A 19,741-nucleotide genomic window follows, 5' to 3' on the forward strand; every position below is an offset into this window, starting at 1 on the left:
AACCCTCCACTCCCTAGCTGCACAGCTTATTTATAGATTATAACTCCACCATCTTTCGTTAGTCCAATTAAACATTTTTTCAATCTTGACCATCACAACTAATTTTTATCGCATCTCCTTTGAATTGTCCACATTTCAACAGTTTGTAACTGAAAAGTTTCTAGCATAAGCGTGCGCCCATCCAGGCCTCTTCTACGCAAATACGACTCCAGTACAACAGGCGGTTCAGAGCAGCAGATGTTTATTCCAAAACCCAATGCATTTCGGGCATTTTATTGCCCTTCGTCAGGGGAGTCTAAAAAACAATAATATAGAACAATGCTTTAAGTCTAATGCACACGAATGTTACTTATCAATAAATACAGGTAACACCATTTTTATCAAAACGTTTTACATTAATTATCAAGCTAATACAAATCTAAAATGTTGTTCAACCCTCGCTAACCAAAAGCTTCAAACACTTCATTGCTGTTACAATAGTGGCATCTTGAAAAACTCATTTAAACGTTTGCTTAAGCCAAGCATTTTACTCCTTCCATTTTTGTTAAACTGATTCCATTTGCGTTTTTAAACGCTCAATTATCCCAAGCAATACACGTATTTTTTCACGTATCGACTGAGATGGATTAACCACATAAAATGTAACAACGGGTTTGTAGCAGCTTTTGGATAAAGGGGATAAAAAGATGATGCTATTTGGACACGGTTATGTTGCTTTCTCATGAAAATGAAGATTCAGGTTTTTATAAAGTGACTGAAAGCTGTTTGTTTGTTCACCTTCATGAATAAGATACACCATGCGAATTGTAGGATAGTGATGACGCCACAGGTGCTAATAGTTAAACTCATACCACGTGAGGTAGCCAAAGCACGCTAGAGTTCAAAAACCGAGGCTACACGGGGAGTGGTTTACTTGGCAAGAAGGGAACTGAGATTGATATCGAGTCGAAAAGGCAGCAGGTACGCTTCACGTGCAGTTGTAGATCTTAACAAGTAAACACTGGGGGAATACGAAAGCGTTACGCGTATGTTAGCAGCGTTAGAATTTGATGAATTGTTTGACATGTAAAGTAAAAGAAAAAATACGTGTATTGCTTGGGATAATTGAGCGTTTAAAAACGCAAATGGAATCAGTTTAACAAAAATGGAAGGAGTAAAATGCTTGGCTTAAGCAAACGTTTAAATGAGTTTTTCAAGATGCCACTATTGTAACAGCAATGAAGTGTTTGAAGCTTTTGGTTCGCGAGGGTTGAACAACATTTTAGATTTGTATTAGCTTGATAATTAATGTAAAAAGTTTTGATAAAAATGGTGTTACCTGTATTTATTGATAAGTAACATTCGTGTGCATTAGACTTAAAGCATTGTTCTATATTATTGTTTTTTAGACTCCCCTGACGAAGGGCAATAAAATGCCCGAAATGCATTGGGTTTTGGAATAAACATCTGCTGCTCTGAACCGCCTGTTGTACTGGAGTCGTATTTGCGTAGAAGAGGCCTGGATGGGCGCACGCTTATGCTGGAAACTTTTCAGTTACAAACTGTTGAAATGTGGACAATTCAAAGGAGATGCGATAAAAATTAGTTGTGATGGTCAAGATTGAAAAAATGTTTAATTGGACTAACGAAAGATGGTGGAGTTATAATCTATAAATAAGCTGTGCAGCTAGGGAGTGGAGGGTTAACCATACCCTCCCCATATGTTTGCACATTAAGCTAGTGCATTCGGGCATTGCACGACCCTGCCTTGCACGCATTCAAAGGACAAGCGTTTAAATATTGTAAAACATGAAATTAAATTGAGAAACAAGGTGTGCACACCACCATACATGACTGTTCTTTTCTAAAGTTGGTCATTTTTACAAAAGGACCTGGATATCTTACAAAAGTGATGCCTTATAGCCTACTATTCTCTGTACCAGAGACTCCCATCTCGACGACGGGGAATGATTCAGGCATGTGAATCTATGAAAGACACCAATACTGGATAACTGCAGTTACAGGTAAGCAACGCATTTCATACCGTTGGTTCCCAGGGTTCTTCGGAAGATGAAGAAAGAACTGTGTCGCCTGATTCTCATTGCCCCCAGGTGGCCTCGCCAATACTGGTTCATCAAGCTCCTTCTCCTATCGGAGTGCGAACCAATCCAGTTTCGACCAATTCCCGATCTCCTCTCCATCCAGGATGGTCAGATTTACCATCCGGACCCGACATCTCTGAAATTAGCAGCTTGGCGCCTGAGTATCTTGAATTCGCCCATCTGAATATCCCTACAGATTGCAAGGAAGTACTAGCCAAAGCAAGAGCACCTGCTACGATCAAAACATACAGACTTAAATGGAAGAGATTCTGTATCTGGTGTCACTCGGCTGGGATTCATCCTTTTCAGGCAAAGCCAGAACAGATATTGCCTTTTTTCTTACATCTGGCAAAATCGGGATTATCTCATGCAACTCTAAAGGTTTTCCTAGCAGCCATTTCAAGGTATCGTCAGGATGGGACCACTTCACTTTACTCTTCAAGAATAATACAACAATTCTTTAAAGGACTTTTCAGAATGTTTCCTCCGTACGTCGTCCACCGGCATCGTGGCATCTCAATGTAGTGTTAGCACAACTCATGCGCCACCCTTTTGAACCAATTCACAGAGTGGATTTAAAATTTCTTACACGGAAAGTATCGCTTTTGTTGGCTTTGACCTCATCTAGAAGAGTCAGTGATGTCCAGGCTTTCACGGTCCATCCACCTTTCTTACAGTTCACGTCCAATTCAGTAGTGCTCCGCACAAACCCAAAATTCATGCCTAAGGGGCCTTCGGATTTTCACCTGAACGAGCCAGTCATCTTAAGGACATTTTTTCCTAACCCACAATCCCCTGCGGAAAGGGCATTGCATACACTAGACATCAAGAGGTGTTTAAAGTTCTATTTACAAAGGACCTCTACAATACGCACATCTGATCAATTGTTTGTTGCCTATGGAAAAATTTGTCAAGGTCATGCAGTGTCTAAACAAACAATAGCAAGATGGATCTCCGCAGCTATTGACTTTTGCCATATACAAGCAGGAAGACCTTTGCAGGCAGCTCCACGGGCTCACTCTATGAGGGCCATGTCTTCCTCGACTGCTCTTTTCGCTGGCGTTCCTCTTCAGCCCATCTGCAGAGCAGCAACCTGGTCCAGCAGGCATACTTTCACCAAGCACTATTGTTTGGATGCAGCCAGCGAGACTGATGCTTCAGTAGGTCAAGCAGTTCTGCGAAATCTTTTCAGATAAGGTTAGCCCCTGTTTCCCTCCTCCTCTTACTGCTTTTCAGATGTTTATTCATGCTTATTATTATTATGTACATTCTCAGGTAATTGCACTTTTTATGCTGTTAGAAATGAGACTTTTATTATATGATTATGTGTTTTTCATATGTACAGGCTTATGCTACAAATAGCGTCTTCCAAGCACGGATATTTACTGCTATCTACTCTGATTCAGGCATGTGAATCTATGAAAGACACCCCAATACGGGAGAAGAACAATAGTTACTTACCTGTAATCTGTGGTTCTCCAGTATTGGTGTCTTTCACAGATTCCCATGCAACCCGCCCACCTCCCTTCAGAGGCTCATAGGCTACATTGGTTTACCATCACTCTTGTGCGAGAAAATCTGAGAGCCTAAGCCTCTGAGGAGAACCTTTTGGTGGGCGCTGTCGCCTGATTTGCTGCAGTTTGGGCTATACAAAATGACTAGGATAGTCATGAGTGTGGAAGTTTTTTCTCCTGTAGCTTGGGCTACTTTACTTCCTGGTTGGTTATTACCAAGTTTATTCTATGTTATTATGGCATATTATTGCTTTTTATGTACCCTGGGGCTCCCACTCCGAGACGGGGAATGATTCAGGCATGTGAATCTATGAAAGACACCAATACTGGAGAACCACAGATTACAGGTAAGTAACTATTGTTCATTTAGCCCCTTCGCTATCCAAAACTTTCCCTACTGTTGCACTGTCTGGAGTGAGAATAGTAATGTTTAGCCCTAGGCTATCCAACACTTTCCCTACTGTTGCACTCTCTGGAGTGGAAATAGTAATTTTTACCCCTACGATATCCAACACTTTCCCTACTGTTGCACTCTCTGGAGTGGGAATTGTAATTTTTACCCCTCCACTATCCAATATTTTCTCTACAGATTTAGTCAATGTAGTGTATAATGTATTTTAAAAAGATTAAAAATATTGTCTTTTTCAAATTTGTTATACATATTTTTGTTTATATTATTGGTGTATGTATATTAAAATAATTATTTATAAGTGTTATTACGTATATATTTTATATTTTATACATATATGTTTAATTTATTTTTACATTATGGGGTCGATTCCGATTCAGGAAAAAAATCCGTACGACGATTCGAATTCGTAACCTTTTCCGTACGAATCGTACAAATCCATCCGAATCGCGTAGTACGATCCGTAGTAAAAAAATACGTCCGAATCGTTGCGAACTGTACGAAAAGCAAGGGAAAATCCGTACAATACGGAATCTGAAAGTGAACTGTACGAATCGTCAACATGCCGTACGACCTGACAAGTACGATCCGGACCGGGGAATGAGCACGCGATTCGTACGGTAAACGTCGCGTATGAGCAATTCGTACGGAGACCCACACAATCACATAGGGTACGGTTCGTACACCGTAGGGGTACAGTTCATACACTCCATGATCGTAGGGGTACGGTTCGTACACCCCGTGATCGTTGGTGTACGAACCGTACCCCTACGCCACTCCACCGCTTCCCAACCCAGTTTTCGCCACTCCGCTTCATGCCACTCTACTCTCTGCCACTCCATTCTATGCAACTACACTGTACTCCACTCCACGCCAATCCACTACACGCTATCCCACTGTATGCAACTACACTCTACGCCACGCCATTTTATGCTATTCCACTGTACGCCACTCCACACCACGCCATTGTATGGTATTCCACTGAATGTCACTGCAACGTATGCCACTCCATTGTACGCTACCCCACTCTTTGCTATTCCTCTCTACTACACTACACTCTACACCATTCATTGTTGGCACTCCCCTCTACACCAATCCACTATACCCTATTTCACTGTATGGCACTACACTGTACGCCACTACACTCCTGTGTGGTTTCAATTTGGTGATATTGTTCTGTGCTTCTTGTTTTGTGGGATTTGTATTTTTAAAACTGTCTTGAGGGAACATTTTTAATTTTACTTGCTGCTACTGGTTTTTTACTTAACTCTACTTAACGCGTAGTGTGTTATACTCCTTTTTAATTTTTATTGTGACTCACTTGGTCCCAGACGGCCATTTTGGGTCCCCACGCGCTGCTTTAGGTCAGCGCTCCACTCGTTGCATGCCACCCGGCCACAACCTTTACTTAATGGACTTGGGTCGGACGTGCACGCCTTTCAGGTTTCATTTTGGTGATATTGTTCTGTGCTGCTTGTTTTGTGGGATTTGTTTTTTTTAAAAACTGTCTTGGGGGAATATTTTTAATTTTACTTGCTGCTACTGTTTATTTACTTAACTCTACTTAGCGCGGAGTGTGTTATACTCCTTTTTCATTTTTATCGTGACTCACTTGGTCCCAGACGGCCATTTTGGGTTCCTCACGCGCTGCTTGCGGTCAGCGCTCCACTCGTTGCATGCCACCCGGCCACAACCTTTACTTAATGGACTTGGGTCGGACGTGCAACGCCTTTCAGGTTTCATTTTGGTGATATTGTTCTGTGCTGCTTGTTTTGTGGGATTTGTATTTTTTAAAAACTGTCTTGGGGGAATATTTTTAATTTTACTTGCTGCTACTGTTTATTTACTTAACTCTACTTAGCGCGGAGTGTGTTATACTCCTTTTTCATTTTTATCGTGACTCACTTGGTCCCAGGCGGCCATTTTGGGTTCCTCACGCGCTGCTTGCGGTCAGCGCTCCACTCGTTGCACGCCGGCCGGCCACACCTTTACTTAATGGGCTTGGGTTGGACGTGCAACGCCTTTGAGCTTTCATTTCAGTGATATTGTTCTGTGCTGCTTGTTTTGGTGGATTTGTATTTTAAAAAAACTGTCTTGGGGGAACATTTTTAATTTTACTTGCTGCTACTGGTTATTTACTTAACTCTACTTAGTGCGGAGTGTGTTATGCTCCTTTTTCATTTTTATCGGGGCTTGCTTGTTCCCAGGTGGCATTTTGGGTTCCCCACACGCTGCTCGCGGTCAGCGCTCCACTCGTTGCACGCCGCCCGGCCACAACCTTTACTTAATGGCCATGGTTCGGACGGGCGCATCGGGCGCATCAATGGCGCGCCAAAGGCAAGCCCGTCTGCGCCAGTCCAAGACCACATGGGGCCTGGGGCCACAAACTCTGGCCAAACTTTAGTTTGCCCTGAAAATTTAATTCACTATTCGTCTGACCAATTGTTGAAATTTCGCTGTAAGTACCACCCTGATTGCATCCTACTTCATCCTTTAGATGAGATCACTACTTGTTCTTGTTGTAAATTTACCTTTTGCACTACACCCTCCAGTGAATTAAATAGTGTAATCGTAGACAGCTCTCCCTCTCAACAAGATCACTGTCTTCCCCAAGGTTGTAATTCTCCAAATAAAGTCTTCAACTTTTGGAACTTTAATTGTCGATCCTTTCCTAAACATAAGGAACATATTTTTGATTTATTAAGTAGTGAACACCCAGATGCAATATTGTAACTGAAACATGGTTACACACGAGCTCAGGACCAGATGTGGCCGCTACTCTACCAGCTTTTTATGCAATAGTTAGAAAGGACAGAGATCTAAGGGTAGGAGGAGGTATTGCTATAATTTTTAATAAATCATATTCATGTAAATTAGATGATCTGCCTCTTGCTGGTTCTGAAGCAGCAGCTTTATTTAAACTTGCCTTGACCTCTCAATTCACTCTTTCTGGTATTTTAGCTTATCGGCCCCCAGGACCGTCCGGTACTTGGGCTTCGTCACTCCCAAATTCTATCGCTCCCTACCTACTTAAAACGGCTAATTTCACTATTCTAGGTGATTTAAATCTTCATCTTGATAATACTGAGTGTACAATCAACAGCACATTGATTTCGGATTTGGCAGCAATGAATCTATTGCTTTGTAATAATGGCCCAACGCATACAGCAGGCCACCTACTAGACCCCATTTTTTCCAATTTATCTCACATTCAATGTCCTCCTGCTCTTCCCCTATGTTGGTCAGACCATTTTGCTGTCAAGTTCCACTGTACAGTTCCGGTGAATTTGTTTACACTTGCATATGGAATTCAATCACAATCCAGAAACTGAGGTAAATTGGAAACGGAAGCCATTAATCAATTCTTTTCCAATAGTGCCCCTACTATTGATCAAATGTCGATCACTTCTCTGGAAACTATACATAGTTGGATTTCTAATGCAGTTCAGTACAATAAGTCTTTATTTCGAAATAAAATTCATAAAAGACAGGTATACAATACGTGGAATATTAATAAAATCATCATATCAGAAGAACATTAAAAAAAGTTATTAAACATTTGATAAAGACTTTACAGTAGAAATGCATTCAGACATTATCAATTACAAATCAGCATCAATGTATAAAACCCTCATAAAATGTTCGAATTCCTAGTACGAATAATCCATGCCCAGCCGAGGAACTTGGCCACACCAACCACAACAAACTCAGATAGGTCAGTACGAAAAATCCTCAGGGCTTCAAGGTACCCCTTACTATCCAGTCTACAACATAAAGGTTTGAGCCATTTTAGGCGTGGGGCTCGATAGGCTGGGCAGGCAAAAAAAAGTGACCAATGCTCTCTAAATGATCCGGACACCAAGGACAGCTGTTGTTTGAATTTGCAGCCCATTTAACAGTAAAGGAATTAATAGGGAGCGTCCTGACACGGAATTGATGATATAATTTCCGGTCAAGGGTTTTACAAATCACATCCCAATATGGCTCAAGGGAAGGTGTCAGTTTGTGAGTCAAAAAAAGACCTGTTAAGTTGGTATCTTCCGATTGGGTAACTGCGCTTGACTTAACAGATGCCCAAAACAGGTCTTTAAAATCTTGTTTGGAGGGGAAGATGGAACCCCCCGGATTGGTCCAGAGCTGTTGAAGACCCATTTCTAACAAAACCTGTTTGGCTTCCCTAAGCCATGGGATTCTAGAGGCTCCCCACAATGATTTGACCTCATCTAATTCTTTGGCAAAAAGGCTAAGCTCCGGAGTCGTCCAGATCCGTCGCCATAATGCCACCGTTCGAAACCGGGCCATCTCATTTAGGGGTTTACAACCTAGGTCTAGCAACAATGGTTTGGTAGGTGTGGACTGGGGAAGGCCTACCAAATTCCGCAAAAACTTATTCTGTGCTTTGACCAAGGGGGACAGGTCCTTAAAACCCCAAATATCCGCACCATACAAAATGCTGCATTTATCTTGGCTTCATAGATTTTTAGTACGGGGGCAATTCGTTTAGTCAGGGATTTCTTTTGTTCCAAAAGCAAACGACCTGTGAGACGTACAAATTTGAGATATAATGCCTCAATCTGGGGTTTCCAGCTTAGATGATAATCCAGAGTCACACCCAGATAAGTCATTACCTTCACCTGTTCAATCGAAGCACCATTCAAACTGACAGAACGTTTGATTGGATTTTTATTACTGAAGACCATAAATTTAGTTTTATCTACATTAATCTGTAGGTCATTTACCCTGCAAAACTCTGCAAACCTATTCAGGGCTGTTTGCAACCCACTACGAGTTTTAGAGAGAAGCAGGGTGTCATCAGCAAAAATGAACATCGGGTACTTGGACCCGCCCAAGGACTGTGCATCTGTCTGAGATTTGGAAAAAAAATTGACTACCTGGTTGATGAACAAGAGAAAAAGAGTGGGGGCCAACACACATCCCTGGCGCACCCCACGTGTTACCGGGAAGCTGTCAGTCACCTGTCCTTGTTTGCCCCACCTCACTCTGGCGAAGTTATCCTCATGTAGTGTCATAACTATGTCCAGAAGTTCTACGGGTAGGCCCATAAGTCTCAGTGAGTCCCACAGTTTTGCTCTTGGAACCAAGTCGAAAGCCGACTTAAGGTCCACAAAGACGGCATAAATAACACCTCCACCCAGTAGTACCACCTTCCAGTATAACATAGTGAGTCTGAAGACCTGATCTATAGTGCTAGTGCCCAGTCTGAACCCAGCTTGCATGGGGGACAGTATGTTTTCCTGCTCTATCCACCCCTGTATTCTTGCAAGTACCATCCTAGCAACTATTTTTTGAAGTGAATCTATCAGACTTATAGGGCGGTAATTTCCTGGAAGTGAACGGTCTCCTTTTTTAAAAACGGGTAAAATCTCTGCTCCTTTCCAAGAGTCAGGGATCCTTGCCCCTTCTGCAATGGCATTGGCCAGCTTGGTTATGTATGGAACCCATACATCAAAATTCAATTTAAAAAGATCTGCAGGGATTGCATCTAATCCAGGTGCTTTCCCTAACTGTACAGCACCAAGGGCATGCTCTGTGTCAGTAGATGAAAAGGTAATCTCGGCCCCATCAATAAAAGGCAAAACCACTGCAGGCTCCTGTTGAGTATCATGTGTTACACTCATATCTTTAAATTGGGCGGAGTAGAAGACCACCCAGTCCACTGCGGAAACATGGTTCACAGGCATTTGAGGATCCGGATTCCTGCCCCACTTGACGGTCTCCCAAAACTTCGTTTGGTTAGATGATTGACACGGCAAGAGGAGATCTGACCAATATTGGTCATCCCACTCCCTCTTTGCTGCCCACAATACTTGTTTGTATGATGACCGGGCAATTTTAGTATCATTAATGTCCCTAGATGAGATTAATTTATTGTGTGCTGCCCTACAACTCTTATTGTACCACCCTTTGTGTACATTATCTTTCTTTGACCTCAGTGGCTTTGTAAGCAAAATTTTTAGTTCCATGAAGCATTTCTCATGTAAATCGATTATTTGGGAATTAACCCCACGGGAGGATGAAAAATCCACCATGACACCCATTGTTTTCATTACTACCTCCTCTATATCTTTAATAAGTGAAGGGTCTGCTATGAACTTAGGCCATTTTACCCGTCTTCTGTCATTACACAGAATAACATCAGACGTTGGGCATGCTGTTGCAGAAGGTCCATCCCCCACACCGGGTACTCTTAAGGCTCAATGAAAGAGGATTATGATCACTCTTTGGCCGTATCACAACCTCCATGTCAGCCACAAAAGACCAGAAATCGACTTTAACTAGTACATAGTCAATCCGACTCATACTGATCCCATTATTAAAGGTCGGTTGACCAGACTTATCAGAAAGTGTGCGCCCATTCGCTGCCCGCAACCCCCACTCCAAACAAAATCCCATCCAAAGCAGTGCCGCCTCAGTTCCCCTAACACCCTTGCTTATAGACAATGGCGGGGTGTTCCAAACAGTATCCTCATCAGCTCCCATATCCTCAGCTAAACTAAGAATAGGTTCAAATGAACAATTTAAATCCCCTGCCACTAGGATGAAATTGTCACTGCCTAATTCCCTCAGAAGCAGATCAAGGTCATTCAAGACTGGTTGCTTACGGCCTCCTTGGCAGCCCCGGGCATAAATGTTTATTAACACAATGCTCTTATCATTACCCCTACCAAGTTTAATACATAAGAGGTCTGGGTTGTCTACCAAAATTTCAGAGGGTCGGTACCCCAAAGAGTGTCTAATCCACACCACCAATTCTCCAGAGGCTCTTCCCTTTGGGCCCTGGATAGCTGGCTTATAGTAGTTTAAGTACCCTGCTCTAAATAACGGGACTGTTGCCCAGCTCTCCTGAAGCACAACAACGTCAAATGTGTCGATGAAATCTGCCCAATCTTCATTATCCAAACGACCCCTTAACCCTGCTATGTTCCAGGAGACCACTTTGAGCAACCCCACTTGGCCACAGGTAGGATTAGCCTCTGGTAAGCTAACATCCACCACCCTGGTCTCAGTAACCCTAAGTACAGGACTCAAACTCAGGCTGGGGCCTACAGGCATAAAAGCACTGTCTTCATTACATAAATCCTCCTCCATGATCTTCAGTTCAGGGATAGGTGACAACTTGCTAGTGCCTATATAATCCCTGCTAATACCATTAGGCATGTATACCTGTTCAAGTCAATCGATAGATTCTAACCCAGACAAGGGATCAAACCTATTCGATAAAGAGGGATAATAGGGGAGGTTGGGAAGACACACTACCTGGTTCCTCCCCACTGGTCTAATGCAATTGATCATTGGCTTCCACTTTCCATAAAACAATTGTACAATCACCGCCCCCGCTCCTTGGTTTACGGAACTAAAAATTGAAAAAACCAAATGCAAAGCGCTGGAGAGACGTTGGAGGAAGAACTATACATCTGATTCTAAAATGACATATAAAAACGCTCTAAAAGAATATCAAGCTCTATGTAAATCAGCTAGAGCAGGATATGTTTCCTCCACTATTTCTAATGCACAGAACTGTTCACGTACTCTGTTTACAATGGTTAAAAACCTACACAGCCTACTTCCCCTATTTTAGATGAATTACAATGCAACACTTTTTTATAAATAAAGTGGAACAAATATACCTGACACTTGATAAAACTAGAAATGAGCTCACTTCTATGGCTGAACCTTCCAGAAAATTGGAATCGTGAGCACCTTTTAATATTAATTCTTTAAAAAAAATCTTAGCATTAAATCAGGATCTCCTTGTGATCTCCTTCCTGCCCCAGTATTACAGCAGCTTGATTTGCCATCCATGAAGATTGTTATGGAGTTACTCAATGCTTCATTGTAAGAGGCCATGGTCCCTCCTGACTGGAAACATGCCATGGTCCTTCCTCTCCTTGCCAGTCATCTAATTTTAGGCCAATTTCCCTGCTCCCAATTTTCTCTAAAATCCTGGAAAAACATGTAAATCTACAATTAACACAATATTTTGAATCCTCTAACTTCTGACACTTTTCTCAGTCAGGTTTCAGAGCGGGTTTCTCGACCGAGGCAACTCTTCTTGGAGTCACCGAAATGCTACGGCAACGTTATAGGAGACATAGTGGCCCTCATGTTGCTCTACTTGAGCACCGCATTTTACACGGTGTCCCACAACCTGCTCATTAAATCTTTGCAGTCTCTTGGCATTGCCAGTTCAGCACTTGGTTGGCTTTCTTCATTTTTATCCAAGTGGACTTTTCAAGCTTTTTCATCTAGGGCTCATTCGAAAATCGATTCTTCCCATTATGGGGTACCCCAAGTCCTCTTCTTTTAATGTGCATGCTCAACCTTTAGCAGTGATTGCAGAAGAGGCGGGGTTGTCTCTTTTTCTTACGCCAATGACACCCAAATCATTTTCTCCCTTTCTACGGAAAAGCTGCCGGGAACTTCAATTCTTCAAGCGGGTTTGAGTAACATTGCATCTTGGATGCAAACCAATCTACTCAAACTCAATTGCGAAAAAACGAGACCCTGATTCTGGGGAAAAAGAAAGATCTTTGGAGCCCCCAACACTGGCCCAGTGCAATGGGCCTTTTACCTCCGCCCACCTCCCAAGTCCGCAACCTGGGAGTCATCATTGATGACAAACTATCACTGAAACAACAAGCGGTAAAAGTTGCAGCCACCTTCTTCACCATTTTAAAATGGTTGAAGAAAATTATCTGGATGCTCCCTAGTGCTACACAAAAAATCGTAGTCCAGGCACTTGTAACATCTAGACTGGACTATGGGAACATACTTTATTTGGGAGCAAATAGGAATGTGTTACGGAGGCTTCAGGTGGTACAGAACTCTGCCGCCAGATTGCTTTGCAAGATCCCAAGAATGTCTTCCACCTCTAGTGCCTTGAGAGATCTGCATTGGCTTAGAGTTGAAAATCATGCCAAATTCAAAGCTTGAACTATATGTTCAAGATCAAGGCGGACACTGCTCCTCAATATTTGCAAAATCTAATCCATCCTTACCAGCACTCTCGCCTGTTGCGTTACGCGACTCAGGAGAAATTTGTGGTTCCCAGGATCAAACTTACAAGAATGGGCGGTCGCTCTTTTTCTTATCTTGGCCCATCCTTGTGGACTTCTCTCCCCATAGCGATTCGCAAAGAAACGCTACATATGAATTTCCATATACTCCTAAAAACCTGGTTGTTTAATCCATATTTTTTTACTTTTTTTCTTTTCTGTTCCTTCAGGCTTGCTCTGAGAAACCCTTGTTGGGTAGCTGTGCACATTATAAAATTAATTTAACATAACATAACACTCGGGTTTACATCACTCCACTCCACTGAATTCCACTCTATGCTTTTGTATTGGATGCCACTCTACTCAATTCCATTACACTCTCAGGGACCGCTCCTCCACTAAGGCAGAGGAGTGCTGCCCCATTGAGCAGGTCAAAAAAGAAAAAAATGTAACAATATTAACTCATTGTTATTATCATTTTAATTTTCCGTTGCTATTCATCTGAGTAGGGGCGGGGTGGGGCTGGTCTCTGACAGAGGAGCTGGAGGAAGAGTGGTTCACACTCTCTAAAGTTCACATGACAGTTACTGAGTTTGACTGGCTGTCTCGGGCCGGCCAAACCGCCATGTGCACTTTGCATATTCACCACCCAGGCTGGGTGGAGAACATGCCCAGGCTCCCACTGCCTGTCTGAGCACCAAAATACGGCACTTAGAGCAATCACAATGCTGCATTGCAGCGTTGTTATTGGCTATGGGGAGCCCGGGTGCTTCCTAATCCTGCCCTGGAAGAGGGCAAAAAGAACCAAGAGGCGGCTGCAGCGCACAGGTAAATGCTTAATCTGATTTCCACCCCCCCCCCCTCCCAAACGTCTCCCACCGGGTTTAACAGCCGCCCCTGTACACTCTATGCTATTACACTGTATACCACTCCAGTGTATGCCACTCCACTATACGTTATTTCAGTGTACCCCACTCTACTCATTGCCACTCCACTATACACTATTCTACTGTATGCCACTCGACTATGCTATTCCACTGTATGTCACTGTACTCTACGCCACTCCACTGTACACCACTACAGTCAACGCTATTCCACTCTACACCAGTTCACTCTATACTACTCAACTGTATGTCACTCCACTCTTCCTTTTTCTGCTCTAATCCTCTAAACTCTATGCTATTCCGCTCTGTGACACTCCATTACATGCCACTCCACTCAACACTATGAAAGTTAACACCATTAGACTCTACCCCACTGCATCCAACCCATTCCACTCTACAGAACCCATACACTCTACAGCCACTCACTCTTCGCCACTACTGTTTACACCACTCCACTATATGCTACTTCACGGTATGCCACTGTACTCCATGCTATTCCACTGTATGCCAATCCACTATTTGCCACTAGATTGAATGCTATTCCTCTCTACACCACTCCACTCTACGCTCCTCCATTGTATGCCACTCCGCTCTATGGCACAAAACTCAACGTCATTCCACTCTGCCATTTCACTCTACCTCACTCCACTCTACAACACACCACTCTACGCTGTTCCACGTCACACCACTGCACTCTCCACTGCTACAGTCTCGGCCACCCAGGCAAATCCACTCTATTGTGCGACACTCTTACCCACTCCACGCTATTCCACTGTATGCAACTCTACTGAAGGCCACTCCACTCCATGCTATTCCACTCTAGGCCACTCCACTATAAGCCACTCCATGGTATGCTATTCCACTGTATGCCACTCCACTCTACCACACTCCACTCTACACATTACACTATTCCGCTCTACGCCACTCTATTGTATGCCACTACACTCAACGCTACTCCACTGTATGCTATTCCACTGTACAGAACTCCAGTGTTTGCCACTTCACTCAATGCTATTACATCCTATGCCACTCCACTCTACTTCACTCCATTGTACACCACACCACTCTACACCTCTGCATTGTTCTCTACACTATTCCACTTCACAACCCTACACTTTACCTCACTCCACGCCACTCCACTCTTCACCACGCCACTCTATGCAATTACACTCTACACCACTCCACTCAACAGTGTTCCACTGCACGTCAGTGCACCGTACCTTACTCCACTCAACGTCACCATTCCACCTTATGATATTTGATTGTGCGCCACGCCACTGTACTACACTGCACTGTACTCCACTCCAGAAGACTACAGTCTCCGACACTACAGTTTATGACAATGTCCTCCATTCTTCTGTACGACACTGTATTTAATGACACTCCACTCGACGACTCAAATCTGTACGCTTTGAAATAAATAAAGTTAACATTCAATGAAAAAATACAATGTTGAAACCTTTGTTATAGTTAGGAACACTTTATTTATTCTTTCTATACAAACCAAACCTAAACTACACAAATATTACAAATTCTAAAGTCATAGGTATTCCTTAAATTGATATTGTAAGCCTCACCTTTAAATTACTGTAATTTGATTCCACCTTTAAATTACTATAATTTTATTTATTTATTAGATACAAACTAAATTAAACTACCCACAAATTATACATTCTAAACTTATACTTACACTTTAATTTATAATTTATGCAACACCTTCAAACTATTTTAACTCGCTCATCTCAATACACAGTATATTGAACTCAATAGGCTCACACCATTAACTATAACTCGCCACTCTGCAATTGTTATTTTGCAATGTCATTAGTGTTTTTGTAAATGCTATTTTTTTAGATGGTATTAGTAATACAATATGAAAAGGTATAAGCAGTGCAGGGAGATGGTGCAAGTTATAGGTGATATAGTGTGAGTACCGAGTCCAGCACACTATGGGCCCCATTAGGCTGTCTGGCGGATCGCCACCGCCCACATGGCGGCGGTGATCCGCCCGACATCAGTCCCCGACCGCCACCCATTTGCCTCCGCCATATTACTATGGCGGGGGGACCATGGCGGGCGGAAAGACCGTACGCCGCTTTTCCGCCCGGTCGACAAGTCGACCGGGCGGAAAAGAGTTCAATAAGGTGGCGGTGTCTGCTAGACACTGCCATCCATATTATGATGGGGCGGACACATGCCTTTCCGTGTTGGCAACGCCGCCACGGAAAGGCATGCGTGAATCTCTTGCCGGGGCCTGTTGCGAGCCCCCAGGGATTCTGGGGTGGGGGGTACCTATAGTACCCCCTACATTTCTTTTTTTTTTTTTCTGTAATTTTTTATTGTAGAAAAAATATATATATACATGGATCATTACATGTACATGGGTTGAAAGAGGAAAGAAGAAGAGGAAAGAGAGGAAGAGAGGAAGAGAAAGAAAATGAAAAGAGGAAGCGGGGGGGAGGGGGGACTGGTTCAGTTGTTCAAATCCAGCTTTCAGTCTTATTGTAGTAAGTCCGATTTCCTGTCGTTCGAGCGCTGTTTGACGGTTAGTCCTCCTTCCCCATGTTGCATTGATTGTCATTCTTGGTCACGTGCCCCGGCCGCGAGCTGAAGAGATAGAGAGAGGAAAGTGACCCAGTTGAGCCATGCCTTAGGCGTGGCTTTCCCTGTGTCCTTCCAGTTGTACAGGACTGTTGTGACTGCTGCTGTCAGCAGAAGATCGATGAGGTCCCGGTTTTCTTTGGTTGTTACTGTGGGAGATGCGAAACCCAGTGCCAGGCTGTGGAAGTCAAGCTGCATGGTGTCCCCTGTGATCTCGTTTATTAGTGATTCTATTGTGTTCCAGAAAATTCTGACTTTGGAGCAGTGTGACTCTTAAGCCTGGCCCTCAGCTTGCCCGCATACAAAGCCCAAAAGCCCCAAAGCAGGGGGTTTATCGAACCGCCACAACCGGTACCCCCTACATTTCAATGTACAATGAGGAAGGCACTGCGCCGTGCCTGTCACGTTGTGCATTGAAATGCATGACGTGCATTTTTAGCATTGCGGTGGGCGGTGCTGAAATGTTAAAAATGCGTGATGCACCTGCCAGTGTGGCGGGCGCATCCTAATGGCCCCCACGGGTCCCCTGCCCTTAAGGCGGCCGGTCCCTTTTTACGTCGGGATGGCGGGCGGACAAAGTCTGCCCGCTATCCTAATGCCCCCCTATGTGTGGAGGTATGAAGAGTTCTAATTATTTGAGCTAACTATAACTGGTGAAATTCTGTGTTTTTTGTAGTTCAAAACATTATGTTGTCACTGAAATTTTCACCCAACAATAATGTAACTTTAACCTTTGTTTTTAAAGTCAAATTACTTTTATTTAACGTTATTTCATATGAGTTGTTATTGTAAGTCCCTGCCTCCATTATTCTATATAGATATGTTTTAAGTCAAATGAATTGTATTTATTTAACATTATTGTGACGGAGGTGCTATTTTAAGGCCTTAACTCCCTTATTATTTATGGGAGTGTGTTGCTGTAGCTGTGAGTAGCAATGGGTGGTGCTTAATGTATTCCAAGCCTGGGCTAGAGTACATTCACTGCTGTTTTGTCACTTTTAGGGCTGTAGTTAGGAGATTTCCAACCATAGGTTTCTGAATTGTGTTTTGTCATAAGTACTACTAATTTCAGTACTACTTTACGTACTACAGAATGCGGGTTTGGGCTCTGGCCCTGTGTTCCTCTGTTAAACGGATTCAGGTTGATGGATTCGGGTAAGCAAAAGGAGTGGGACCAATCTACTCGTCTTACTTATGCACCATGGTGGTGCCAAATTATTACAAAGTGGAATGTTGTGCCTAATCACAGTATCAATGTATCCTACTCGGAGTTAATAGGGGTGTTGCGTATACTTTGTGAATGCAAGGTGTGTGCTGATTGGATGTAGGCACAGCCTTTTTCGTAATACTGAAAGTGCGCATGAAGATTTTAGTTTGAAGTGGCGTCTGGGGATTGGGGGAATGCTAAAGGTGCTGAGATGATGCAGGACATGGGATTTAGGAGACTTTAGTCAAATGTTGGAGTATCTCCTTGTGAGATATAATGGGGATCCTTATCTAAATTACTGTAGACAGGTCCCTTTTAACGCAACTGTCCTCTCTCAGCAGAGCTAGCCAAAAAGTTGAGCCAGCAAAGACAAGGAGGAGACGTCATGGGAGCCTGCAGAATGTGTGCGCGTTTGTGCTGTGTGGCTCTCCTACCTTCCTCTATCTCACCCCAGGTCTCTTAGTCTACTGTAATACTCCGAGTGAGGGAGAAAGCAATGCTACCAAACCAGCCCTCCTTGGCCCAAAAACAAACTTACATTGCCCACCCAAGATTCCCGTGCACGCCTTTCGAGCGCTAGCCCTTCTAGCATCGCCCTATTGCCCGACAAGACAATCAATCCAAGGCTGCAATTCAGCAGAGATATCTGTGACAAACTCACCCAATGTCTGTCCTCCGTCCTGGCTATGAAATATCTGTGTTGTGTCTGTAAAATAAAAGGTAGATTTCATCAGAATCACCACTCTTATTAGAGTCGATTTCCAGAGCAAGCCGGTAGACCTTCAGATGGTGCTGAATGAAGACAAGGTGGTAGGATAACCCATATCACACCATATGCACCCAGACATGCTATCTGTGTAAACCACACATAGGTAGAACATGAAAGAGGATGTAAAACAACCAAGATCATCAGGTACTTGAAAACACATCATATAAGTATCGTAGGAGCATATCTATGTGTCATCGTACCTCTCTATTCGGCTTAAATTCTCTACTCAATAGATGTCTTGATTAATGAGCCCCTCATCTGCAGAGCCAGCAGAATTCAGAACTAAAATGTCCAGTTACTTACTGGTAATATTCATTACTCCTCGTCAGCCCTCCCCGTCCCAGTCCTAACTACATGAGCATAGCTCCTCCCACCAGAAAATCCCAAGCAACTAAAAACCCATCCCTTCCCTCCAGGCCACACCCACACCCGGAGGCATATAACCATGTGACCTACCAATCCACACCCTGTTTTACTGTGTAATGACTTCCTGGCAACTTTGTCGGGAGGGGTGCTGGATCTGTGCCTCCTTTTGGGTAAGTGTGAAACGGTCTACTTGGTGTCCGTATTAATCCCCTAAGGTACCTGTTATTACATGTACATTTGAGTCCCTATTTTAGCGGGACCGTGGGGTTAGGGGGTCCGGACTGCCTAGTGTATGGGGGTGACTCCCTGCTGCGGCTTTGCCTCTTCTGGGTTCGTTCCCTGCTCTAGTGGGTACTCCCGGGGAAGGAGGGGACTTGTGTTGGGCGCGGCTGGCTTCTCTGCGCGCCAGATGCGTGGCGGTTTGGCTCCTCCTCAGAGGTCTGTTTGCGGGGCTCAGTGCTCATCTCGTTTCGAGCCCGTGTTTCCCTTTTTGTTTTATTTCCTGCTGCTTCTGCATTGATAGGTGGTGGTCTGCGCCTCATGACACTAGCCCGGGGCCGGTGTTTTGGAAAGAAGGGGCACTGTATACCAAGGCTGCATAGCCTTGGTTTCACCTCAGTCCTCTTTTACCTGCCACAAATCGCTCCCTGTCCCTTTTAAAGGGCATAGCGTTTGTTTGGAGCAGTGTGTGCCCGATCGTAGTGAGGGCTGACTGTACTTTCAAATGAGCGTTTCCGTTTGTCAATACAAAGGGGGGCGCCCTGGTGGGGGGTTTCCCGGTCATTTGAGTACATTTTCTCTGACGTGTACTTCCTGGACAATGTGTCACTGTGGCCTTGTGGTTATGATCTCTGACTCTCGCTCCAAAGGATATGTGTTCAAAACCTGGTGTT

General features: G+C 43.7%; 1 protein-coding gene across 2 annotated transcripts in view; it reads right to left on the bottom strand.

Moving 5' to 3' along the window:
• Positions 1–19,741, bottom strand: part of LOC144768014 (uncharacterized) — a 113,499-nt gene that overhangs the window by 68,887 nt on the left and 24,871 nt on the right. For both annotated transcript variants that reach the window (XM_078651408.1, XM_078651407.1), the window contains exon 2: positions 18,375–18,419. In XM_078651408.1, coding sequence (XP_078507534.1) covers positions 18,375–18,419 — 45 coding nt within the window. The remainder of the gene's footprint in view (positions 1–18,374; positions 18,420–19,741) is intronic.

Source organism: Lissotriton helveticus, chromosome 7 (genome assembly GCF_964261635.1).
Source record: "Lissotriton helveticus chromosome 7, aLisHel1.1, whole genome shotgun sequence".
Lineage (NCBI taxonomy): Eukaryota > Metazoa > Chordata > Amphibia > Caudata > Salamandridae > Lissotriton > Lissotriton helveticus.